The sequence below is a fragment of the Candoia aspera genome, chromosome 2 (genome assembly GCF_035149785.1).
Source record: "Candoia aspera isolate rCanAsp1 chromosome 2, rCanAsp1.hap2, whole genome shotgun sequence".
Lineage (NCBI taxonomy): Eukaryota > Metazoa > Chordata > Lepidosauria > Squamata > Boidae > Candoia > Candoia aspera.
Genome location: NC_086154.1, coordinates 71,808,867 through 71,836,373, shown reverse-complemented (window position 1 = coordinate 71,836,373; position 27,507 = coordinate 71,808,867). Strand labels below are relative to the sequence as shown.

At 41.5% G+C, this 27,507-nt stretch overlaps 1 protein-coding gene across 1 annotated transcript in view; it reads right to left on the bottom strand.

Annotated features, from left to right (window-relative positions):
* Positions 1-215: 215 nt before the first annotated feature.
* CCDC69 (coiled-coil domain containing 69) overlaps positions 216-27,507 on the bottom strand; it is a 43,735-nt gene continuing 16,443 nt past the window's right edge. Inside the window, exons 2-9 of the mRNA XM_063292190.1 lie at positions 15,482-15,548; positions 11,094-11,263; positions 9,654-9,735; positions 8,200-8,273; positions 4,530-4,631; positions 2,875-2,994; positions 1,401-1,498; positions 216-437 (exon numbers count right to left, since the gene is read on the bottom strand). Of these exons, the coding sequence (XP_063148260.1) occupies positions 272-437; positions 1,401-1,498; positions 2,875-2,994; positions 4,530-4,631; positions 8,200-8,273; positions 9,654-9,735; positions 11,094-11,263; positions 15,482-15,548 (879 nt within the window). The 3' untranslated portion in view covers positions 216-271. The remainder of the gene's footprint in view (positions 438-1,400; positions 1,499-2,874; positions 2,995-4,529; positions 4,632-8,199; positions 8,274-9,653; positions 9,736-11,093; positions 11,264-15,481; positions 15,549-27,507) is intronic.

Below are 27,507 nucleotides of genomic sequence, written 5' to 3'. Positions count from 1 at the left end.
CCCCTAGATTCGGACACGACTGGATTTAATGTCAAGGGAAACCTTTACCTTTACCTTACATCTCTACTCCCACTTCCTTAAGTTGGCCCTCATTTTTTGGGGAGGAGTGTGACCTGCGGCATGTCCCTTGAAGGCCACCTTAGTCCATGGGATTAAAAAAAAAAGTTGAATACCCCTGGACTACAGTAAAATGACGGAAGAGTCACATCATAGTCTCCTTTCCTCCCTTTCTGTTTCTGTACCACACCAGGGTCTTTGGCCTCTCAAGGTGCTACGTGGCAATGAGCGATGTCTCAGCAGGGATAGCACAGGGGTGCCCTGAATCGCCGTGAAGCACCCTGTACAAGAGCTCCTCTTTCTCTCGGCGAGCTCGCTCCCTCAGCTGGGTCTCCTTCTCCAGAGCCTCACGAATGGTCAGAAGCTCATCAGACAGTTGCCTATTAAAGCATGGTAAGACATAACCGTTTTTAGACCTCCTTACATAAATGGGAAGAGAGGAGAAGCATGCATCAGTTTTCATTACAAGCACTTTGTCGCATCTTTTATATAAACCAGGTGTACAAACTGCACAGCCTAGTGGCCACATTTAGCCCACCCATATTTTTTTTGTGGCCTCCAGAGCCTCACTGCTGAATGGGGCCAATAATTTTAACTGTTTTTTGCATTAGGGAGGGGTTATGGATTATGGAGCAAAACGGGTGCTTGATTCCTTGCAGATATTTAAGGCACCAATTTTACCCCTTAAAATGGCTGATACTCTGCACCCTCCCCAAAACACAGGCCTCCAACACTTTTGGAGACAACAGAAATGGCAATCCCAGTTAATTCTACATTCAAGAAGTACTGTAGGCTCTATTGTAGAGTCTACAGTACTTGTGGCTTTTCAAATGTTATTGAACTCCAATGGTCATTAGCTCTAGCTTGGATCTGCACAAGATACTAAGCCATGATTTCCTTTATCACAGTTTCTTGAATAAATCATTATAAGTCATAAAGCATAATTTATAAACCATAGTGGCTGGGTTCATAAAACACTTTAAGACAAAACCAGGGTAATACCATTATGGCTTAGGGTGCTGCTTGAGCCCAGCTGTTGCAGTTCAGAAACACATGGAAGCCACATCGCACTCATCCTGTTCTACTCAGAAGAGGGGGAGAAATTACTGACTGGGGGAAAGAAAGGACACATAAAATATACTTGAAAATAAACATCTATTTTTTTTAAACCACCCAAGAATTTAGTAGTTCCTCACATGTTTGGAATGGTACTTAGTACAATAGCTACTGTGGGACTTTGGGGAAATAAAAACATTTCCCATAGTCATCAGATTACACGGACACAGAAAACTGATCAAACAGGAGTCATCTGTAAAGATTTGTTTCTATAGTGAAGATACCACCTTGTCACTGTCATGTGGTTCTGCATCCGGACTTGGAGATCTTCATTCTCCTGTTGTAGAATTTTAATTTTCTCTTCAAGCAACAAGTTTGACTCCATCTGAAAGGGGATTAGAAGGGTGAGCCAACCTCAGCTACAACAAAGGTACAGCATGCACAAGTTCACAGTCACATAAGGAAAATGTAGCAAGCCACAGACTTTATGGGAATGTGATTATCCTAAACACAATTACATCCCGGAAAGTGTACATTTATAAGTGCACTAGTAAAATTCTGGCCTGTATCCTCATATCTGTAGAGAACTTGGAATCATTTGCCTTTTGCAGGAAACTGAACATTACTGGTTGTAGAGTATTTTCCAAACCCTGCACCTTCCAAATGTCTTAAATTACAGTTCCCAACACTAGCATGTGACTCAGTGATAAAGCACATGACTTACAGAGGAGGTCAAGGGTTCCAGATTCAATTCCCAGCAGCTCCAGTTAGGGCTGGAAAATGCCTATTCCTAACCCTGAAGAAGAACTCCCACCAGTAAAAATAAAACATATTGAGTAGTATCAGTTATCTGACCCTAGAGTGTTACTAAACATGGCTCAGATCTGCTCACAAAGATAACTAAGACTCCTAGTGATTGGTCAACAAAATCACTAGTTCAGTGTTTCTCAACCTTAGCAACTTTAATGTGTGTGGACTTCAACTCCAGAATTCCCCAGCCAGCACTGCACTAGATGCTTACGCTGTCACTTGGTCCCTCCTTCCTGCTGTTGCAGCTGGGAAGTTTTGTGCAAAATGGGAACAAGTGCCACTGCCAAAGTGGAAGTGAATCATAGCCCTGCCTTGCAAAGAGCAGCCTATGAAGCAATTGGAGGAGACACCTAGCTGGTTCCACCTCTCTGCTCCTGTTGTCCCACTAAGGCAAGGAGGGGTATGGCAAGTTGACATAAAGGGATCCTAATATGGCCAGTTGATAAAGGCTTGCAGTTTACTTTCTTGCCCATTCTGGGGAACAGAAGGAAGGGCTTTGCTGTATTTTACCACAAATTGGAGGGGTGAGGCATCCCTAATTAGTGGTAGATGACTATTGATTGGTTGAGATAAGATTCCATGCTTATCTAATGGTCAGGAAGGGGAAACTGTGATGGACTGTCAGTTCTCTGTGAATACTGCATAAACAGATGAAAACACTCATAAACAGATGAAAATGCCCATTCCTGTTGCATCCAAATATCCTAAAACAGCCTTCTCAAGCCATTCTTCATTTTAATAATGAGATTAGATTATTTGGGCCATGGAACAATTGGCCGTTTGGTAAAACCCTTAGGGATAAGGCAATTACCTATATTCATATCTTTTCGTTCCACTGTATCCAGTGGCCCAAAACTGAAAAAGGCTGTTCTACTCTCTCTTTTTTAAAGTACAGTAAAGCTCTTTTATTAGTCTTTTCAGTTATACATAGGATTAATATGAGTAACCCACCACTATTTCCAGGTTGAGCAGCTTCTTGTCCAAGTTGTGGATGCGTTCATTCTTCATCTCAATGACAAAATGTAGACTCTCTAGTTCTTGTTCCCAGAACTGGCTGGGGGTCCCATAATCCTTTAAAGATTTTTATTTAAAAAAAGGGAGAAATGTACTTATTTATAGGGGCTCTGTTCCTTTTTTCTCATATAAGTTGTCAAAATAGCTAGCAAAAAGGCATTAAGCTTCAACTGGTCCAGAGTGGGGTGGTGCGAGCAGCAGTGGGCATGCCTTGGTAGGCCCATGTAACACCTCTGCTCAGTCAGCTGCACTGGTTGCCAGTTTACTTCCAGGTGTGATTCAAGGTGCTGGTTGTTACCTATAAAGCCCTACATGGCATGAGGCCTGGTTACTTGAGGGACAGCCTGTCTCCCATAGTATCTGCCTGGCCAATTTAATCCTGCAGGGTTGGTGCACTCCGGTTTCCTTTGATTAAGCAATGTCATCTATTGGGACCCCAGAAGTGCACCTTTTCTGTAGCACCACTGCTTTCTGGAATGAGGTACCCCCTGAAATCCAGATGTCCCCCACTCTGCTGTTGTTTAGAAGAGCCGTGAAGGCTTGGCTCTTCACTCAGGCCTTTGGCAAGAGAGAGTGAGACCCTCAGTTGATAGCGCGTGCCATCTTTATTTATTTATTTATTTATTGTGTTCTATTGTAATTTCTTTGATTGTTGTGAGCCACCCAGAGTCAATAAGAGTCAGGCGGCATAATAATACAGGTAGTCCTCATTTAACAACCACTTGTTCAGTGACTGTTTGAAGTTACGACAGCGCTGAACGAGTGGTGATTACAAAATTCTGGCCATCCCAGCACCCTTGTGGACACATGATTGCGATCTGAGTGCTTGGCAACTGGCTCGCACTTACGACAGTTGCAGCATCCCACGGTCATGTGATCAAGATTTGCAACCGTCCCTGCTGACTTCCCACAAGCAAAGTCAATGGGGAAGTTGGCAGGGAAGGTTGCAAGTAGCTCAGGTAAGTCTCCCTCACCTGCACACCCTCCCCCAGACCCTGTGTGCTCTCACTGTGCCTCCCCTGCCACTCGCACACCCTTCCTGACCACTCGTGCACCCCCACACTCCCTCTCCCACCTGGCAGCAGCCACTTACCTGTCTGCTAGCCTGCTTGCGAGCCGCCTAGGACTTGCAACTTCCTGCCAGCTTCCCCACTGACTTTGGTTGTTGAAAGCTGGCAGGGGGTTACAAGGAGGTGCTTGCTTAATGACCTGCAATTTTTGCTTAATGATGGCAATGGGGATTGCCATCGCTAAGCAATATGGTCATATGATGTTGCGCTTTATAACTGCATTGCTTAGCAACGGAAATTCCAGTCCCAATTGCTGTCGTAACTCGAGGACTACCTGTAAACAGTTTCAAGCCCGTTAAACCAAGCAGCAATAGGAACTGGGAAAAGTAATTGTTCCTATGATCTGATAATGCAGAATGGCTGCTGAAAGCAAAAGCATATGAGTGTCCTCCCCTTGTCTTCTTTCTCTCTCTTTTCTTTTTTCTTTTTTGGTATGTTCAGAAGACCCTGCTCTTTGGACCCGCTTTCTCTTCACTCTCTGTGAATAAATCAGTCAGGACATCCCACACTGTGTAAAGTCACCTGAATGTGCTTTTTATAATCTCTGCTCAGGATTGACTCTTCTACCCACTTCATTTTCTCCTGAAAGGCCTTCAGCTGGGAACTCAGTTTGTCAATGGTCTCCTGGAGCAGAAAGATGAGACAGATTAAATTAGTCTTACCTTATCACTCTCATCAGATGCCATATATTTTCCCTGCTGTCCGCACTCAGTGCCATAGTGCTGGAATGAGTAGATTTCAGCATTGGCTACCTCTTTTTTATTTTATCAGAATGATGATTTTGGACAAATCTCCCTTTTGCCATTCCTGATACAAAAGCTATAGCAGTCAGAATGCTAGACAAACGTTTTACTGTCTCTAGACATTTCTCCACCAGTGATTTAAAGCATATTCTAGCATCATCCTGCCATTGCTGTGATGTCACGAGACCTTCCTTGTTATCCTTATATTAGCACAGTCACGAGCGGAGGACTCTGGAGGATGCCGTAGGTCATTAATTAGGATGCTGGTGTTCCCAAACAAGAGTAGCAGTAAATTCCTACCTCCGCACACCTAGAGCTAGCTCCATGGCCCCCAACTCATCAAACTGTAATATATAATGGTATGATCCAGTTTATATCTCCCAACTTGGTGCCCTCTAGAAGTATGGAACAACAATGCCATAATTACCAACCAGAGTGGCCAGGCACATTGGGAAGGTATCAGGTGGGGGAATGCAGAAGAAAACACGAATCAAAGTCTACGACACTTTGATCATTATTAGAGAAGTATAATGCTGCTATGATTTACTGAACTGTGTCTTGTATTCTCAACAGGTAACCTTAATGGCATTATGGCTCTTTTCTTTGTAATGGCAGATAGGCAATTGCTTCAAAAGTAATATATTAAATAATACATTAGCAGTTTACCTAGTTATTTAAGCAAATTCTGATTTGTCAAGTCCATCAATTCTTTTGTTGACTAGAAGCTTCCTGGGGCCATATTTCAATTTTTAGTGACACATTTTTCAGTTGTCATGCTTTCAAGAGTACAAACCATGTACTTTGTTATACAAAGAGCTCAAAATAGATGCATTTCTTTATAGCTGGATCCACATTTATTTCTCGAATGTATGTATGTATGTATGTATGCGTGTGGGTATGTATGTATGTATATGTATATGTACTGTATATCACTTATACCCCACCACAATTGTACACAGACTCTCTTATTTAAACACACACACACACACACACAGAAATGTTGGCCCATGAGAGGAAAAAACCCACAAATCCATAGCTGGGCAATACTTTTATTAATGCCAAACAATAATTACAAAAGCATACAATATGTGTAAAAAAGCTGGGAATGGGAGAAGAAACAACCAAACAAAAAATGATGTGACCAAGAGGCCTGCAGCTCACACTTAGTCTAAAGCTAGAGTCTGCAGGTTGAATGAATTCCAGTTAGAAGTTGGAATCTTAGATGGTTTTTTAAATAAGATATATATGTATTAGGACAAATATTTATTGACTGATAATAGTTATAATAAATATTTATAAGGTTTAGGTAGATATTTAGGTAGATATTTATTATTATGGGATAAAACTTTGCAATTTTGTTGACAAAAGAACTAAGTATCCCTCCTTCCTTGGGGGCACATTTGATAGAATTAATAAGAAGAAGTGGGCACAGATAGAGATAACTTAATCATTACTAGGCGAGAATTAAATGGTGGGGCAGGACTAAAAAGCCAAGATCATGGCCACAACCGCACAATCAAAGGCTTCTCCTTTTTATGTATGTTGCACACATGACATATGTTAAAAAATGGCAGGGGTTCAATCCTATGGCTTCCATCTCAACTTTTTTGATCCCTGGTACAAAGGATTATTGGTAAGCTACCATATTTAACTTTCTAAAAAGCAAGGATTCTGCAGAGGCTGTTTGTAGGGTGCATTTGATTGCTTTTGCATTCATATTCTACTTTTCTCAGAGAGCTCAAAGTGGCTGAAAAAGAGGTTTTCCCTTATTTTATTCTCACAACAATATCCCAGTGAAGTTGATTGGGCTGAGCCACTGAACAGCTCAAAGTTACTCAATGCCCTGTGTGGCCCAGGGGGCTTGTGACTCAAGAATGTAATAGTGGTACTTGTATAATGACATTCTTATGAACATGTCATCATTTTAAAGTCATCACAGTGTATTATGGATGCCACTCAGTCTTAAACATTTGCACATTTACCAGGGGCAGTTTTAGGCTACAGGTAGTCCTTGCTTAGCATCCACAATTCAGTCACTAAGTGAGTCACCACGGTTGTTAAGTGAAACAACACATAACCGTGACTTATGATTTTACTTCTCTGTTCTCCATTAACTCTGCTTGTCATAAGAAGGCTGGGAAGCACACAAATGACGATCACGTGGCTGTGGGACACTATAACAGTTGTAAATGCACACCAGTTGCGAAGCACTCGAATGGTGATCACATGACCACAGGATGCTGCAATGGTTGTAAATGCAAGGATTGGTTGCAAAGCTTTTTTTTACATCATCGTAATTTCCAATGGTTACTAAATGAGGCAGTTGGTAAGTGAGGACTACCTGTATGGCCAAGTAGGCACTGGCCTAGGGCACCAAAGCTTAGGAGGCACCAATGCCACACCTGCTTCCAAATCATTCCAAAAATGCAAAACTTTACATCGGTGGGAGATGGTGCTATCAGTCAATGAGGCCTAGGAGCACCATATACCCTTGAGCCAGCACTGACATTCACACCTATGCGTACAAAGCACCCAAACATATACAGGTAGTCCTTGGTTAATGACAGTAATTGGGACTGGGAACTTGGTCGCTAAGCGATGCAGTCATAAAGTATGTCATGTGACTGTACTGACTTATGACAGCAGTTCCAGCAGTTCCAGTTGCGGTCATTAGGTGAATCCCATGTAGTCCTTAGGTGTGACATCATGTGATCACCATTTGCAACCTCCTCCCGGCTTCTTCACTGACTTTGCTTGTCACAAGCCAGCATTGAAGGTTACAAATGGTGATCACATGACTGTGAGATGCTGCGACCATCATAATTATGAGCCAGTTGGTAAGTGCCTGAATCACAATCATGTGACTGCAGGGATGCTGCGATGGCTGGAACATTGAGAATAGACTGTAAGTCTCTTCGTTCAGCGTCGTCATTGTTGGCAGAGTGCTAGGAAAGCATTTGGCCCAGGAGAGATCAGAAAAGTCACACACTGGCATTTCTATAAAAATAATTTATTTACAGAAAGGAAAACATATTTAAAGGCTGTTTGCTGAGAGGAGAGATTTCTCTCAGCTGCATATTCTCTGCAAGCCTACACAGAAGGGAAACTGAAACTAAAACAAGTTCAGGCAAGTTCCTCCCTTAGGCAATGCAACCATTAACACATGAAAAGGGGACAATTAAATTCAACCTCTTCATCCAGCCAAAATGATTAGTTACCATAGTAACCTTAATCTGTAGTAGAAAACATATTAACAGTCATAACTTTGGTCGCTGAATGAATGGTCGGTAACCGAGGACTACCAGTAGTAATTTACACATACACATTCATACTTGCCACTGGGTAAGGGTTAGGATTAGGCTAGCGGGTCTATGCCATCTTTTCTGGCTTCTTGACATACTGCACTGAATCTGGAGTTTTCTGTTTCCCTGAAGCAAATAAACTGGTACCTGCAAAGATGCCTGAGATTTTTGGTAGGATTCGCTTAGGAACAGCTTCTCTTGATCATGTGCTTTCTGGAGTTCTGCAAGAGAAAAACAAAATGATAGTCCAAAAAAGAGAAAGCACAAGCTCCATTTTGATATATCCATGATTTCTCTCTATGCAGTGATTGCCAAATCATTCTGTTTGAATCAAGTCCAGGAGGCTGATGGACTAAGCCAACAGAGCACAGGAGGCTGTATGGACAAAGAACCAGGAGGTACTGAAAAATAGGATGAGCCACGTATTGAAATATTGTGCATCTAAAATGAATATGAACTATCCACAGGAATAGGAATTGAATAATGGCAAATTGGTTTGGGAATATGTCATACCAGTGATGAGCAAAGGATTTCCTGCAAGCATCACTAATTTCTAGAGAAATCAGTAGGCATCCCTTTCTTTGTAGCACAATTATGACTAAAGCCTTTTTAAGGGTGATAAATGCTCGGTAGTTAAAAACTGTGCTCATAACTGTGATGCTGTTCCTGCTATTCCTTGCTTTGTCTCTGTGGTAATTGATTATGCTTTAGCCACTTAGCCATCTTTCCTCCTTCAGTATCCTTCCCATAAAACTGGGGAAACATGCTTGTTGATTCTGCTGTTTTTAAATAAAGGACAACTATTTGTGATGGATAGGACCCAAAAGGACAGCACTGAGAGGTAGAAGATCCAACGGACAACTTGGCAACTTCACTGTAGGAGCGTTACAGCACCAGCACAAAGCCCACTAAGAAAAACAACAGAATATGTATTATTATCAGTGGTATATATAAACAGAAACTTTGTTCTTCTGAATGTCTGCACTTCAAACAAAGTATTAATACAGCAAGGCAGTGATCCCCAATATGGCACTGTCTGGATGTGAGGAGCTACAATTCCCAGCCATCGTCTTTAATGGCAGAGACTTGCCACAGACCCATCTTACACCAACCTGGATTATTATTATTATTATTATTATTATTATGGTTGCTTGCACAGTCAGCCAGATGTTTAGACTGGATTTGGCATTTTTGTCCACCTATCGAGTCCTTCCCAAGGACCTGGAATAGGCAGATGTCATTGTTTAATAATATTAAAGGCATCATCATAGGATGTAAGCTGTTCTGGGTAAAGCTGCCTTTTGCAATTGACTGCTGGTAATTTTGTCAATGTCGATGGTGTTCAAGGGGTGCTGCAGATGTTTTGGGACTGCACCCGAGGCACCTATTACTATCAGAACTATATTTGCCTTTTTTTGCTACAGTCATCCTACTCCTATTTTCAAGTCTTTATATTCTGTGATTTTTAAAAACATTATTATTTATCCCACCTTTATATATATATATATATATAACTCAGGATGGCTTACGCTGGTGCTCTGTAGAAATGTCAGAAACAGAAGAAATCTCATGTATAGCATAAGCATGTTTTAGACTCTTACTTTGCAGTGTTTCCTCCTGTTCTCTCTTCAACATATTGTATTTTTCAGAGAATTGTTTATACTGTAAATCCTCCTTCTCTACCTAAAGGGGGGAAAAACTATAGAAAGTTAAGTTGTAGGTAAATAATAATGCATTATAATCATATAGCATGCTGTATTATAACCATCCTCCTTTGAAGTGTTTTGAGCAGTTGCCCTCAAATTGCTTTCTTCCAGAAGCATTGGGACTACAGCTCCCCAATACTCAGCCAACTGAAATGGGAGTGGCTGGGTTAGCATTTTAATTTTATGCAGGTTCACCTATGAATAACCCCAGTGAACTTGCATCTGAGTACACTTGCATAGGATCTTGATAGGGACCTAACAATCTTTATGGATTTTAGTTGTTTTGAAATGAAATCATTCCTTGGTAGAAGTATAGCTACCTAGAGTGTCTAGGAAAGCTGAACTGTTGCACTTTGCTTTGGGGATATTGCCATTTTTAATGCCCAATACATGTTCACTTCCAGTGTGAGATATTACATCATTTCTTGCAGTGCTCCACTTTGTTCAATATAGGACAAACTGGCAGCTCTCCATGTGTAAAAGAATAAATGAACACAGATTTGTCATCAAATCTGTTGATGTCATTGCTGAGATTACTTGTTCCTGTCACAGTGCTGGAGAATTTGGTTCCTAGCCCTGTGTGAGTGTTGTGAGGCCCGCTGTTGTGAACATATGTCTGCTTTAGGTAGGAACGGTATACAGGTATAGCTCATTTTCAGTAATGATGCCCTTATCTCACAGGTCTTGGGGGGCAACCATTGTAAATCAGCCAGTTACCAATAGCAGAGGCTGTCTTGCAGTCTACTGACACAGGAACCAAATAATACAGCTGTCAACTTTGTCTCCATATTTACCCAAGCAACACTATCTCAGTGCTCTTTGAAGAAAATTAACTCTCCTCCTTTTGAACAGCTTCAGTTATAGTAGAAAGAAGGAAGTAGGTAAACTTTCCCCAGCTGTGGGAAAACCAGCAGGGATTTCTCATACAGTATCGCTTTCAACAGAGAGAGAGAAAATGGGAAGGGGTGGGAAAGGAAATCTGCACTCGTGAAATTGGTGAGGTTTCCAATGTACAGGGAGAGGCTAACATGTTTATTGATGCTTTTTTAAAGGTCCCAAATAAGTTCATATATATGGTTTTTAAAAATGGTGAGTGGAAACCAACTAAAGTAATACAAAATGTTGCTCATCTTAGAATACAATGGTACTGTACTCAGGTGACACAAAAGGGTGAGTCAAATAAATCTTGAGGTTGTATGGTGTCCCCAAGGAAGGTATTAGGTGCTTATCTGAATCTGATTACTGCAGAAAACAGAAGAAAAAATTCCAGACTGAAAGGGAAATATACATGAATACCTACAGTAGTTAGATGCATATTGAATAGGTAGCTCTAACCTGGAGTTTAATGCCCTGGCTAAGTTTGTGAGTCTCAGCATGGTGAACTTCCTTCAGACAATCTTCCTCTTTCTGCTGTTGTTGCTGGAGCCTTGTGGTCTCATCCATCTGCTTCTCCAGCAATGCAGCCTTCCTTTTTTCTGCTTCATTGTGCAAATAGCCTGTGTTGGCTTGTTCAAGAAGGAGGAGGAAAAGAAGAATTAGATATAGGTGGCTTTCATTTCCCTTTCCATCTCTTGGTTGTTACACTACTATTTTTCTCCAACACTGATTTGAAAGCTCAGTTTGTTATCTGAAAGGGTTCACATTCTGGAAATGCGTAGTACATGCTCTATAAATTCATGGCATGTTCAGTCATGCACAATGTTTAGGCTCCCTCTAGAAGAGCCTGTTAAAAGCACCAGATGTAAACTGGAAGTAACAAATGTTAATTCCCGTACACGCATGTTTTGCTGGAGGACTTAAAACAAGCTACTCTTTCATACCATTCTCAATCAGTGACAGATTGACAGTAGTATTGGTCTGTCATGTGGTTATTGGAGGGCTTATTAATGTTATATACAGTACAGAATATAGGAAGAGTATTACATAAACCTGTATTCCCCTGCATCCTGCCAGGGATTAAAACTTCCTAAATAGTCCAGAGGGAATCCTCAAGGAATGGGCTGCAGGTGTTAGCGTTGATGGGTCTTTGATCAAATAACTCATGCCCTTGAATATGGGAGTTCTATCCTGAGTATCACTTCTGACCTAAAACCATGGTGGCTGGAAAGGAGATTCTTTAAATCCCAGATGAATCCAGTTAAGATTTATAAATGAAAAAAAGATCTGTTCACTATAATCTTTTTATTCTTCACCACTGTATAAGGAACTGAGCTGTAATAAGTGCTAAGTTCCATTCATTTAAACGATTGGAATTTGTTTAAGTTATCTGGTATTGTTTCTTTGCTGGGCAAGCTACATGTGTTTAAAAGAGCTTTATTTATTGTTTTAGAGCAAATGATTGGTGCAGTATAACATGTGTAAATCATGCACTTCACACACTCTGAACTAGTGAAACATGCATGTTTATATTGCAATTATAAAAATTCATATTCCATGACAGCAATAACAATTACAGTGTGGATGTATATGCTACAGCTCAAGAGCTAGATAGAAATATTGAATATAATTCTATTGCATGCTTCTGCTGATGGAAATACATTTGTCAGCAGAATGCAGAAGAGTCTGTTTTCTCCTGTCCAAGCACTCCTTTATGTACCCACAAAAATCTACTCTGGTGGAGTGGGGGAAGACCCTCCCAAGCAGATTTGTGATTCTAAATGCCTAAACCCATGGCTTGTTTTAACACATGACAATGTATTACTTGTAGGGATTGCACCAGCCAGTGGCATGCAGGCTGATGTACCCTTTGTGTAGAAGTGCAATCTTGAGTAGTGGGTTCAGCTTTCTCTCCACCTCCTGCCATTTCTTTTCTCTCCACACTAGCTGTAAGAACTCTGCTAAGTCTTTGCAGTAATAACTTTGGAGGAGAAAGCCCTGGGTCCCATTCAACAAAGTGATTACAATGGCCTCTCAATGCAGCACATTGGAAAGAACACGCAAGCGTTGGTACACATAGCCAACAAGACAGGGAAGACATAAAACCATCACTCCAGAATCTAGAAGTATTTAACTGTACCAACATGTACTGTAATAGTTCTCTGAGCAGTTCTTTGGATCCCTCCAAACTCTTAAATCCTGTTGGAAGCCCAACTCTCCTAAACATTGCTTATTTCCCCTAATGATTGATTGGGTTGGAATTATCTTGGGAATTTCCACCCAGCCGTCTGCCAAAGCTTTTGAATACTGAGAAGTTTTATCCTTATTTTAAGTAATGTAATTAAAGTCAATAATTAAACCTGCCTATGACAAGAAATATCAGAATAGATTACTATCATGGTAGCACACAAACCTGGACCAATATCCTACCCATCTGAGCTCATATGAAATCATTTTCTCAACAGATTTTTACACCAGAATCGTATTTAGGATACAGATGAGACTATTTTAAGGATATGCTGCTGCCATTACTAACTCTTTCTTGCCTACAGACAGGTACACCAGTCATTGCTGGTACATACATTGTGTATAGCATGCTACAGAAGAGACTGTATTAGGCTACGCCCCACTCTATGCAAGACGATTGGCATATATTAACAATCTCCCGTGCATGCATCATTTCCTGGATCACAACAAATCAGATGCACACCCAGCTTACTATAGATGGAATCTATCTGCAAGCACAACTTTCCACAAGATCCTCATTTCTGTGTCCATATTAGGGCAAAGCCTTTCTTAGGTCACCATCAAGCTCATGAAAACGTGCAAGCTATCTCTCAGCTTCTGCGAATGCCTAATGGTAACCTGGGATATCTAGTTTGCAGAGCTATTTATATGCTATTTATATGCAAAAATGTTAACAGAGCACTTGGTATAAGACAGGCAGTTCCATGCCAGGCATTTCCCCAGAATTTAAGGCAGAATTTGGTTTCTTTGAACCTGTGAATTCAAAAACAACACTGGAACAAAATGGGAAAGGGAGAATACAGTGAAAGGAAACAGTCAAAGCCAGATCATACACAGCTTGCTGAACTGAAGAATAATTAGTTGTCTAAGGTTTTCTCAGCAACTTGAGGAAGAAGGAGGGTTTAAGCTAGAAACATTGGGTTAACAAGTTACCCACATTCTTGCAAATAACTACTTGTTTGCAGAGATGAGAGTGCACAGCTATTCAGAAACAAGGAGAGGATGATTGCCAAGTCTTCACATATTCCTTAACGCCATTTCATGCTTCTACACAAATACATAACTATGATGCTGGACACCACATTGTTCACATGTAGCAAACAACCAAAGGCTCCCAAATTACCTTTATTTACTATTACAGGCTGAAGACACAGAGGGAGATGCTTTCTAGGATTGCAATTCCCAGATGCTATGTCGAGAGCCACCAATGACTTTGTGAATAAGAGGCATCTTTAGATAATGGGTGAGGGTACAGAGCAATGGGCTATCTACATTATGTGGAGCAAATGTGGTTAGAACAAAACATATTTGGTAAAATCTCTTGATCAAAATTAGAAATAAATGTTTTATGTCCGTGGCGTACTATTCAGTCATGATTCTGGTTGTTAATACTCCCTAAATCCCATCTGAAGTAAGACGGTATCCCTATACTGCTTGATATTAAGGAGAGCTGACATTCTAGTGATGTTAAGGATATGAGAATCCTTGGTATCTCAGTAAATATTTATGCATAATAGCTGCAGTTCTACATTTTCTAATATAACTCACAGTCCATTGTTTGTGAAGAGGGATCATTCAAGAGAAACATGTTTGGGCAGGAGGGGTTGGTAGACCCTTTTCACCACAATGTTCCTTTATTCTGCAAGTCCTCCATACTGAGTTGAGGGTCCAATAAGGCTTTCATGGGAGGGACTATGGGGAAAAGCAGGGATGTGGGTGAAGAAGTAGGCTCAATGCCATCTCCCATCTTCTACTTTTTACTATGGAAGGAGGATATTTGAGGGCATAATATATTTGGAGGCCTGGGTATTCGGAGATCACAATAAGCTTCACCCTGGTATATAAAAGCCCAGTTTATTCCATACTTTTTTTCCATATACCCAAGATTTGCAGAAACATCTGTGCTTATCATATACTGTATAACATACAGTATATATAAGGAACTTAAAGATGTGACCAGCAACAATATTTAGGACCACAGCAGCATTTTTCTAACCTCAGCAGCTGCACAGTGGCTAGCAGACCTATTAGGCACAAATGGCTTTTTAAAATTCTTCATTCAATTTCTGGCGGAGAAATTTGGTGGACAATTCTACTAGGGAAGAAGTCTTCCAATAATTACTAAAAGGTAGAACTCCTGTTAGCAATAAAATAGCATCACTATTGAAAATCCCCATGGAGGATTTCCCTCATGATATTTTCCCTTGGGATTTAATTGAAATGTGGGAAGCCATGGAGACTGCAGATCACTGAAGAGAAGATTGGATAATGAACAGTACACACATCTTTTGCTACCTCATAACTGAATAAATGCAAGAATATCACACTCTATTCATGACAATTTTACCAAAATCCTCTTCTCTTCTTTGAGAACAATTTTTCTTTCATCAAATTGAATGAGTTGGGAGGGGGAAAAAAGGTAAGTTCTCTGTTCAACACTTATACCCATCAGCAGTTGGTTCTGATATTTCTCCATATGAATTCATCTCCAGAAATAATAGGAACTATCTATGTATAGCCCCTATTTTTATTAAAACAAAAGCATCCTTCAGTGATTTTTGAAATGGAAGAGCATCAAAATGATTAATAACTATCTGTACCTTCGGTCTTCAGTGCTATCAGTTCACAGGAAAGTTGTCCGCTGTTATACTGAGTTTTTATTTCTTTCTGTACAAAAGATACAAACAGAAGAATAACTTACTGTAGGGAGGAGGAGGAGGGCCACAAAGACAAAGACTTGACATTGACAGAATCAGGTCATTTTGGTGAAATTTTGGTGCTGGCCAGTATGGAATATTTCTGTGAGTCCTCCTAACATCAAATTATTCAGCTGTGGCACAGTTCACAGTTCCTCAGATTGGCCATCAGCTCTTGTCCTATTTAAGTACTGTCCTTATTTACCATGTTGTGAGATCAATCATATCCTCTGTGCTTGCTATCACTGCTGCCACAGGAAAAGAGTATGTGTGTGGGGGGAGGGGGGTGGGAACAGTCTACCAGGCTGTTGCTAAAAATTAAGGCTTGTCTACCACATATAAAACATTTCTTGGTACACGCCTAGCCCATCGCTTTGAAAAATAACTGCTTGGTTTTGCCATTTTTAAACAAGGCCTTGGCATCTAGGCAGAATTTATACTGTTGGTATAAAAAGTATCGAAAAGACCTATTTATAAAACATTCTATTGTTCATGGTAGACTACCTGTTTCCTGGCAGGAAATGCTAGACTTCCCTCATAAGGAAACAGCATATCCTTGGAGTTCCCCTACCTCTAGATAGATCATGAACAAAGTTCACCTACAGATTTATCACAGGTAAAATAAATTTGGCTTAGCCAGCTAAGTCTTGGAATTTCCTAAAGATGAAGACATCACCTAATTCTTAATACCAAGGAGAAAGACTTTCAGCTCACTGGTAAACAGCATGTCAAAGATTCCACATTAAATATCTGGCATCTCCTGGTAAGGTTGGGAAAGACTCCCTGCCAGTCAGCTTCAGCTGTTCACTTAGGCTGAAATTAGCTGAGATGCACCATGGTCTGAATCAGGACTGTAGGAAATTGTGTATTAATTGTGTAAGAAATTACCATGAGTTAAAATTATGTTCACTTTGTAACAGATTGAAGCATCACACAGCATCTCACAGCTGTGACATGGCATTGGATATCCTTGGTTTCCCTCACCAGTTATCATGTCATCCATAGCTTTTATGTTATATTGACTATCAGGATAAATATTTTGTTTCTCCAAAATGGAAATACTTTTTTTTTAATGAATGTATAATTTTTAAAAAGGATGGACTATTCACACATGAAACAAAATACTGTCTGGATCCGGTAGAAGCAGATTACAACAGCAGGCCTCATTCTGCCCTGACCTGCATGTGTTCATTTTGTACATAGGGCTAAGTTGCTTTTATGCATTTTGTCCATGCTTAATCATGTCTCAGGTACTATTAAGAACCCATAACTTAACTTTATTAACATATTGTCAGAGGCCAAAAGAACACACAGAAGGAGATTTGTGATAACATTGGACTACTGTGATGCACATGTAACACCATTACTTTGTGAGCTGCGTTGGCAACTGTCAGGCTCTGCCTGCTACCCAGTAAAGACACAGACGCTAGTGTAGGCTTAGGTTCTGGTTTTATTTGTGTAACAGTATGCGTGCCCTTTAAGAAAGCTGAGAGTGAGTGGAGCGTGCCGGAACGGGATGTAAATAGCCCGTGCCGGCCAGCGCTCCACCCCTTCTTACTCTGGGTGCACCCCCGAGCCCCGTCGGTTCCGTCGTCGGTAGATGAGGGGTCGTGGAGCCCCTCCTGTGCTTCGGGCGTTTCCTTGATTGCTTCCCTGGCCGGTGATGGTTCATTGCCGGGCGATCAGATTCGTAATCTCTTTGACAGCTCGGACGTGCCTCGTGGTCTGGTCTTGTCAATTACCTTCTTTGCAACATTGTATCTCTCTCTTCGTGCCTCCGGCTAGAGTTGATACTTTGTTGCCAGCACCTGTTGCTCCCTTTGTTACCTAGTTGCCTTTTCCCTTAATCCGCCCGGGACCCATTTCCCTGCATTGTCATGCGAGCCGTTGCGATGTCACAAGCATCGCAACGGTGATCATGACAGCAACTCACAAAGTGCTTCTGGGTGCAATTCAAGGTGCTGGTTGTCCCCTTTAAAGCCCTCCATGGCTTGTGACCAGTTTACTTGAGGGACTGTCTCTCCCCGGTTGTTTCTATTTGTCCAATCCAGTCAGGCAGGATAGGCATGCTCTGGGTCCCATTGGCCAAGGAATGCCGGTTGACAGGGCCTAGGAGGCATGCCTTTCTGCTGTAGTGCCCATCTTGTGGAACATTCTTCCTCCGGGGATGAGGATGGCCCCGACCCTGATGGGCTTTCATGAGGCCCTAAAGACCTGGTTCTGAACCCAGGCCAGGGATCCCAAGTAGGTGAAGGCTCCCATGCCCTGGCTGTCCTAGTGACTGTTGATTGTGATATCTTCCTCAGCTGCTGTGTATTTGACTTTTTGCATTTGTGGTTGGAATTGTTTTTAATTTATTTTAAGATTGTTTGCTGCCTAGAGTCATTTGTTGAGATGGGCGGCCATGCAAAATTGAATGAATGAATGAATAAATAAATTGTCATGAGTACTGATGGTGAGCAGGAGGGGGCCTCTATCCAGGGGGGAAAACGCATGAGTAGTACTGAGGAGTTAAGCAGCCATTCAAAGAGACACAGATCAGACCCGCCTTGACTTTCGGGGTTTATCTGTCTGGGTTTTCTCACGCTTCTTCAGTTTGTTAGGATTTTCTGTCTAATGTAGCAGTAATAAAACGCTAGAGGCCTATTCCTCGTCTCAGCGTTGTTTCTGACTGTTAGGACATAAATATTCCAATAGTTCTGTATCAAAATAGAAAAGAAGGAAGGAAGGAAGGAAGGAAGGAAGGAAGGAAGGAAGGAAGGAAGGAAGGAAGGAAGGACCCGTAAGCCATGTAAGAATCAAACCCATACCCTTTTAATGGCAATAGTAATAAAGCAAAACTTTGCTACATTCTTGGGAAATTTCAGTGGAAAAATCAGCAAGGAAAAAGCAAATAACTTCAGTTTCAGACCAGTCTGTACAGTGAGTAAGAAGTGGGGTTATGAGCTCAGCACACCAGGCAACACAGAGTAACACACAGCCTGCTGATTTCATTGCAGAGTCAGAACAGATGCAGAAACATCCTGAATAACAGATATGATTAAATGGGCTATAATGACCTTGGATCATTGTCTTTCCTACTCTAGGGTCACATTGTGAAACCTAGAGAGCTAAAAAGATCCTTGCACATCTGAAAGCACACAGACATGGATCGTAATACCCACCCTCGTATTCCCTTAATTTATTTATTATTTATTATTTAATTCATTTACTATTCCACCTTTATTATTTTTATAAATAACTCAAGGCAGCAAACATACCAAATACTCCTTCCTCCTCCTATTTTCCCCACAACAACAACCCTGTGAGGTGGGTGGGGCTGAGAGAGACTGGCTGGCCCAAGGTCACCCAGTTGGCTTTCATGCCGAAGGCAGGACTAGAACTCTCAGTCTCCTGGTTTCTAGCCCACTGCCTTAACCACTAGACCAAACTGGCTCTCTAATTGGGCTATGAAATATATTCAGCTTCCCTCTTCTCTGTATTTTGCATTCTGCTTTGTGTCCTCGCAGCTGGCTCCATCCTTTACCTTAGTTGAGCTGAGAAAATTGGGCCCCCATCTCCCTTAAGCAGTATCAGGAAAGGACAGCTGGAAAACATGAAGGAGGCTTAAGAATCTGACAAACAAGGCTTGAGTTTGGCATCACACTTCACTGGACTGGGGTGCAGAATACACTTTCCAGCAGCTGTGCCAGACACCTCCCCTTAGCCCAAACTTCACACCACATATGCCCATAATTCTGGAGCAGCTGGATGGCCAGTCACAACACACAGACAGGCAACTGGGTGAAGCTGAGCTGGTAACTCAACAACAATTTGCTGCTCCCGTGCTGCTTTTTATAGCCAGCTCCAAAGGTTAAAATAGCCTGTTTCAGGGTGTAGAGTGAATGCATTGTCTTTAAGACGACAATAAATCATCATCAGTTATTAGGCTGAATCTCAGTCCTAATAATTCCTCCAAATATCTGGCACTCATCCACATCCAGTTGAGGCTGCAGTTCAAACAGTTACATCATCACTCCAGGAATGCTTTGTTACAGCATCTCCTTAAGCTTTGCTACTGTCAGAGTTTCCATCTCAGCCTGGTTTTAAATAAGGATTTATATAAAAACTAGATTTAAGATCTTGATCTCAGTGTTAAAACTTGACATGGCTTCCAGCCTCTCTCCACATCCAAATATATTTGAATTAATATCAATGAAAGGAGGAGGCAGCTATATTAATTATTGCTGAATTACCAACTAGGATGGACTTCTTTCCCTTCCTCCAACTCCCTATGCTTCCATCATTTGGCCCATTCACACACTGCATAGGGGTCTATTTTATTAACGTGTCTCTTTGTGATTCTCCAAAATTGCTTCTTACTATAAATGGATTTTTATGCAAATCTCATATTAGGGAAGGCTCCAGAAAGTATATGTTTGGAACAACAGGATGGGAAAGGGTGATCTAACACATCTTATCAGCTACAGTAGCTACAGGGTTGGCTGTTCATACAATATACTAGACCATTACTCATTGTAGCTTGCTTGCTTGCTTATTTATTTATATTTCAAATTTAGTCACTGCCCATCTCACTCAGAAAGCTATGATTTGTTGAACAAGGCATGATGCCTTGCTTCATACTTTGTACTAATCTGTTCCAAATACTTGGAAACTTTATTTTGGAATGAATGAAATTCAAGTAAGTTAAATTCACTAGATTTAAAAGACTATCAGACCATTCTGTCAATCTTAGCTACCAAAAGAATTGTAAATCTATATATCCCCAAATGCATTTTGTATACTGTATGGCTCAGTAATCAAGTCATCAACAAGTAATGCCCCTGGCTGAGTGTGCCCTGCTGGATCAGACCCCTGGCCCATCTAGCTTTAAAAGTTAGGCAGGCCCTGGCCCAGGCCCAGGTACAGAACCAGGTCTTTAGGTTAAGCTGAGTTAGACATGGTTAGTATGGGTGACCACCAGAGACTATCAGGGTTATAAACTTGTTTGGGAAGAAGATGAGCATGGTTATAAAATAGGAGGAAGATACATCAATAACCCATGCTATGCTAATGACACTACTCTGATAGCTGAAAATGCAAAGGCTCTGCAAGATCTAGTAATAAAAGTCAGGAAGTACAGTGAAAAAAATGGGATTAAAATTAAATATAAAGAAGACCAAACTAATGACAACAGGTAGAACAACCAGCCTTAGAACTGACAGTGAAGATATCAAGGTTATAGATAGCTTCTGCCTTTTAGGATCAACCATCAACAGTAAAGGAATAAGCAGTCAAGAAATACACCGCAGACTAGCTCTTGGTAGAGCAGCCAGGAAGGCCTTGGAAAAGATATTCAGATGCCATGATGTCTCTATACCTACAAAGATCGGAATAGTGCAAGTCATGGTATTCCCTGTGACATTCTATGGAAGTGAAAGTTGGACTTTGAAGAAGCAGGATAGGAAGAGTATTGATGCTTTTAATCGTTGTTGGAGAAGACTCCTGAGAATACTGTGGACAGCCAAGTAAACTGTCCTGTTCAGACTATGAGATGGCCAGACAGAATTATCAAAACTCTTTATTTAAAACAACTATTTACAACTGGTGAATAATAAGTTAAGGCAGTTCTAATCAAGACCACCCAGGCAATGGTGGAAGAACAGCCATGGCCGCAGGGTCAGACTGTGGCAGAACAGCAAGGCAGAATTCAGCTAACTCTCTGATTGAAGCTGTCAGACTTGGTGAAGTTAGAGTGAGTGGCAAAGCAGAAGCTGGAGGGAAGGATCTGCAAGCTGGCATGCAGATAGGACTGGACTGACAGGTGGAGTCTAGGAGAGACTGGACTGGAACCACTGGACAACGCTTGGCTCCGGAGGCTAGGCTGGGCTTGACTGGATATTCTAGGCAAGGCTGAGAACTGGAAGCAAGGCTGGACTGGACTGGAGACTTGAGGCAAGACTGCAGGCTTGAAACAAGGCTGGACGGGACTGGAGACTCGAGGCAAGGCTGTGGGCTTGAAACAAGATTGGACTGGACTGGAATTCCTAGATAAGGCTGAGAGCTTGAAGCACGATTGGATGGGACTGGAAATCCTAGGCAAGGCTGGGAGCTTGGAGCAAGACTGGACTGGACTGGAGATCCTGGACAAGGCTGAGGACTTGAAGCATGACTGGGCTGGACTGGAGATTCTAGGCGAGGCTGTGGGCTTGGAGAAAGACTGGACTGGACCAGAGGTCCTAGGCAAGGCTGGGGCTTGGAAGTAAGACTGGACTGGACTGGTGATCCTAGGCACAGCTGAGGGCTAGGAGCACAGCTGGATGCACACCTGATTCACACTGAAACACGGCGACGGGGTCCTGAGCTAGACATGAGACTGTGCTCAGCCGGGATGGCAGGAGGAGGATCCTCTGAAGCAGCTTGTGCAGAAGACAAATCTTCGGAGGTAGAAGACACTGGCACTGATTCCAATCTGGCTACAGGCGAGGCTTCCGATGTACATAAGGACTTTTCTGCAAGGGCTGTGAGCAAAAAGGATTGATTGTCTCCAGCAACTTGCTCTTCACGCATCTGCCTTTTATGCCGATCCCTTCTGCACCTTTTCTCTCCAGCAGCCAATCAGGCTGCTTTCTGATTTGCGCACTTCTCAGCTCTCCTGTCACGCATGCTGATTGGAGAGTTCAAATCCCCCACAGGAACTTGTCCAATCCCCATTTGCCATTTCTCCTGCTCTGCTGAGTCACTTCCTGGTTCTGCTTTTTCAAGCCTCTCCTGAGCAGTTTCAGTTCCCCCTCTGACTCTGGATAAGTTTCATTTTCAGAGTCAGACACGGGCTGAAACCTCACAAAAACAAACAAATGGATCATAGAACAAATCAACTCAGAGTTCTCACTCAATGCACAAATATCCAGGCTCAAATTATTATATTCTGGACATATTATGTGAAGACCTACTGCAGTTCTCTGGAGAAGGCTCTAATGCTGGGAAAGGTGGAAGGAAAAAGAAGAAGACGACCAGCAGCAACATGGATGAATTCAGTTAGTGTGGCGATAGGTGCACAGTTGGAAGACATGAAGGACCAGGTTAGGAATAGATTGTCATGGAGAAAATTTTTCACTAAGAGTCAACGCCAACTCAATAGCACATAATCAATCAATCAATAAATCAATCAGACTAGCTTGGGAAATTGGAGAATGTCCTGGAAAAAAAGAATAGCCAACCACTTCTAATTGTTGCCAAGAAAACTACTTGGACCTGTCCATGAGGTCACCAGGAGTTCAGCTCCATATGAAGGAGACTTCATATGTTATAAGATTCCCTGGACATGGTATATTATTTTTTGGATATATATATATATATATATATATATATATATATATATATATATATATATATAATATTTCAGATGCACACACGAAGTCTAAATCAAAATAAAATAAATTACCACAAATAACAGTAATGCAGTTAAAAAAGGATAAATTAGATTTAAAAACTAGATTTTTTTTTTAAAAAGCCTTTGTATCTGGAGCTAAAAAGATTATGATGTAGGCACCAGGTGAGCCTCTCAAGACACTGTACTCCCACTGGGATGCCACCAGTGAACAGGCCATATCTCTACCTAGGAGATATCTGAGATGACTCTTGGCCAAGGCAGCCAGAGAAGACCTCAGAAGTTTATTTTAAGATTTGGGTTGATGTTATCTGGACTAAGCAGAGTGGGCATTAGTAACTACTTGTATGGGAGATTACCAAGAAACTTCAGGACTATAGGTTACACTGGGAAAGCAATGGCAAACCACTTCCATTTTGTTGCCAAGAAAACCTCATGGATGCATCCATGTAGTTACTGGAGCCAAGCTTGACCTTTCTTTAGCTTATATATGGGAGGAACCAGGCAAGTTGGCCTTAACTATTTAAAATTTCAGCAATGATGAAATACAAAAGTTGAAATGCAAATGTTTATGTCCAAACCCACCAGGAGAATTGGTAGTCACATCCTCATGGTTTGTGTGCATGCACAGACGCTCACTTTTATTTACTTACAGTCCAAAGAGCCAATATTCTGTTTAAAAACTTCCTTAGAAAATATAGCCATGAAAAAGAAACAAACTACTAATAAAATGCTCAAATAGAGTCCCCCTTTTTGGGGGAGATGGGCGGTAATAGAAATTTGAAAAATAAATAAATAAATACATAAATAGAGTCACAAAATGTTATTGCAATCCTATGTACTTAAGGACAAAGTGTGAATTCCAGGGAGCTCTGGGGTTCTGTTTGCTTGTGGCTTCATTGTTCAATCTGCAAAACACACTGAAGATCCTGGACCTGCACTGTAGAGAATGTGTGCTGGGTCAGTGCTTGTGAAGTCTGAATGCTCTAATTTTTTTTTCTATTTTTTTCCAAAGATCATTGGCCCAGTGATCCCTAGATGGCAGCAAAGAGCTCATTTTTCTTGACTGCAATGGCCCTGTTGCCATGATTTGTGCTGCCCAGATACAGCAGCTGTATTCTTGGCATTCTGGTGTATGTAGGAGATTCATTAAACCCAAGACTGCTCACAGATACATGCAGATAATTTTCCAAAAGGATTATCAGCTGCTTGACTGTTTGACCTACCCACCACAAGGTGGCAATGAAGAGAATGTTGTAACTCTAGGTTGCCATCTTGTGATTGTCTGGATTTGTGCAGCTGAAATGCAGCCACTTGGAAAGCGTTGGTGTAGAGCTGGAATCTGAGAAAAGGGTTGTGCTGTCTATGTATATGTGGATAGGTCAAACTACTCTTCAAAATACAACAAATAAAGTGGATGCGGAAGCTGGAGTTCTGGGCTCTCCAGCAGCCAGGGCAATGGTAAATGCTGAGAGAGCCCCTTGCCTCCCCTCCAGTCCTCAATGCACACGGAAAACCCCTCTAGATCACCTGTTGCAGAGCACAGCGTGAGTAGAGCTAATATTCAAGAGCAGGAGTGGTGGGTGTGCAGATCCCATCCGTTGGGTGCTTTTGGTTAAACCATCTCTTGGGCAAGGCAATAATCACCTTGTGGCTAATCTGTAGCCCGACCATTAGAACTCCCCCCACACCTGCCGCCAAATTAAAAAATGGCAGTGATAGCCTGGGTATAACACAGAAGGCATAGAAGGCTTCCATACTAGAGTACCTAAAGCCCCTTCAGGCTGCCTGGGCTGATGACAGAAGTGACATCATGAGTCCATGTCTTTGGCAAACAGTAAGTGGGACATCTTCACATGGGAGCACTGAGGCTGTGTGGATGAACTCCAAGTATCTATTGTGTTATTATTCTGAAGTAAGGCAAGAGGAAAATAATCTATCCCAAAGAACAGCACAGTTTGGAACCTTCATTGCCCTTCCTGGAGCAGGGAAGGTTCATCAATTCACCTGAGTGCTGCATGTTGATGTCATCCGTTCTGTTTTAACCAAACAACCAAACAAACAAAAAATCTCCAAGTCCCACCACATTCCAACTCCACTAAACCAAAGTGGGGTACAAGATAAGAAGAATCCAAGAACGACAAGCGAAACAAACGCTTCCAAGTGTTTTGCTTCCTTGCCAGGAAATGCTCTCATAAGATTTTGCATCCTGCTCAAAGCACGACCTTTGCTGCCCGGTTCTATGAAAGGGGGAACATTTGTACAAAACATTTTCGAAAAGTTGCCAGTTAGGAAGGGCCTTAATTTAAAACGTAACTGGGAGCACAGACAAAGCTGGGGACTGCTTATTCTGTGCATGACCAAATTGTCCCATGTTTAGAGCGATAACTCCTGAAACCTCTTCCTCTAGCAGGCTTTCTCTCTGTGGGCTACTGTGCAGGGTGGAGGATATGAGATAAACTGAGACACAGACTGATTATATGTTTGCTGTATTGCTTATAATCAAAAGATAGCATCCAACCTCAGGGAGCAATAAAATGACATGAGCCTTTATTTCAGTATACAGGATGGATGTCAAGCAGTTTTGCTAGGCCAGCTATGTGTCCTTTACGCTTTACACAATACAGTCTTCCATCTGAAAGACTGTCAGAAGACCGTCTGATACTTGCAAGCATCATATATTTGAATGAGTGCTGAGTGTGTTTTAAAAAGCAAGAAATAGGGACATAAGAGGCCTTGCAATCTACCAGGTAATATTAGATGAACAAACTTTGATCAAAATCTTCCATATTAAGTTGAATTGTGCTTCTGCTAATTATTCTAAATGTGCATCCCTGTATCAACCAGCAAATGCAGAATTAATCTACATCTATACCTTTATTTGCTCTCTCTCTCTCTCTTTTTTTGAAAGACATAGCTTGCCATCCTAAGGGCTCATTCTCTTGTCCCACTGAATGAAAATACATCAGTAATGATTTTTAAGGGACATGACCTCATGACTTCATCTCCAGCTCTTCCCCAGCCCATTGCAAAGGCAACTGGAAATAGTCTTTATTGATGTTTTCCCTCCTCCCCTGACACATCTTCCCATAAGAACCATCTATGACGCCGTAGTAACAAGGCTGGTGATGTTATGGTCAAGAACAAGGATCTGCCCACCTCCCATTAATTACTTAAATCTGCTGTGGGCAAAGCTTCTTTTTCTTTAAGGCCATCTTCACATGAACTGTTAGAGAAATTGGACACCTGGCTTGTGCAAATTAGACTTTTCAACTGTTTTTTGTTTGCTTGTTTGCCTGTCTTTATTGTAGAACTATCAATCTCCCACAAAATCAGTAGTCCTACAGTTCTGTGACAAAAGAAAAAATCTGTCTGAGTTGTCAGTGGGACGTAAGTGGGCAGTGAGTTGAAGCTGGAGGGAGCTCTGTGCAACACCATTCAAACTGACAGGTCTCTTTATTTTTTGTGTTTTGTATTTGTTTTGCCATAGGACTATGGACAGTCTTTGTTTTTTGTTTTTTAACTAACAGCTGAGGGGGTGGAGTGAAATGTAAGGGACTGTCAATCTACATGCCAGATCCATCCATCCTGACAGGTCAATTTTTTTGTTTTGTTTTTGATCCAGAACCTTTGATCTCCAGAAGATCAATAGTCTTATAACAAAAAGAAAAAAAAATCCAGGTGACTGGCTAGTATGAGAAAGATAGTTGGATAAAACTTGAGGGGATGCCTGGGGTTCCCCAACCCTGCCCCACCACACATTACAGCAAGTGGCTGGTAGTTGATTTTCCCACCAGAAGCTGATGCTTGGTGGGAAGTAAAAGGAAGCTCAAGAGTCTACCAGTCATTACCCTAAAACTATCCCACATTAATTCTGTAATGATGGCACTACTCCCTGGACTTATGGCTGGCTAAAGCACAGTCAAGCTCAACCAAGGGGCCAGGGCAAATTTTGATGATGTACTTTTCTGCCAACTTAAAGATGGATGGAATGCATGTGAGGAATGTGTTGCAACAGCATTTAACAGACTAGGAAAAGATGGACCTCTAGGGCCAATCTAAACATCTGAGTTTGCCCATGAGATTACACTCAGCAGAGAATTACAATGTAACCAGCTCTTTGATGTCTTTATATATTGTGTATTGAATGTTTCCAAACATGAATTTGACTCATCCTTCCTCCAGATGTATCTGAACCCTAACTCACATCATTTCCAGCCCTCCAATGCTGGCTGAGACTTGCAGGAGTCATGTCTGGAGACAGCTAAAGTTGAGAAAAGCAGAATTATTTCCTTCACAAGTTATATTTACAACTGTAAATATGCAGTTTTTAAGAGGTACTTGATTAAGATCTAAAATTTCTAATCTGAAGAATGGTCCTTGGTGATTAAGACCATAAAACAGGTATCAGGTCACTTGGTCTTTTATATATTCATATCAGCTAATTCTCAGCCACAGCAGAATAGGCTTCATTCCATTATGTCCAAAGCTGTCATTCTATGAACATTTGAAGGAGCTGCTTATGGTCCTGTTTGACAAAAGACAAACTAGAAGGAGATAT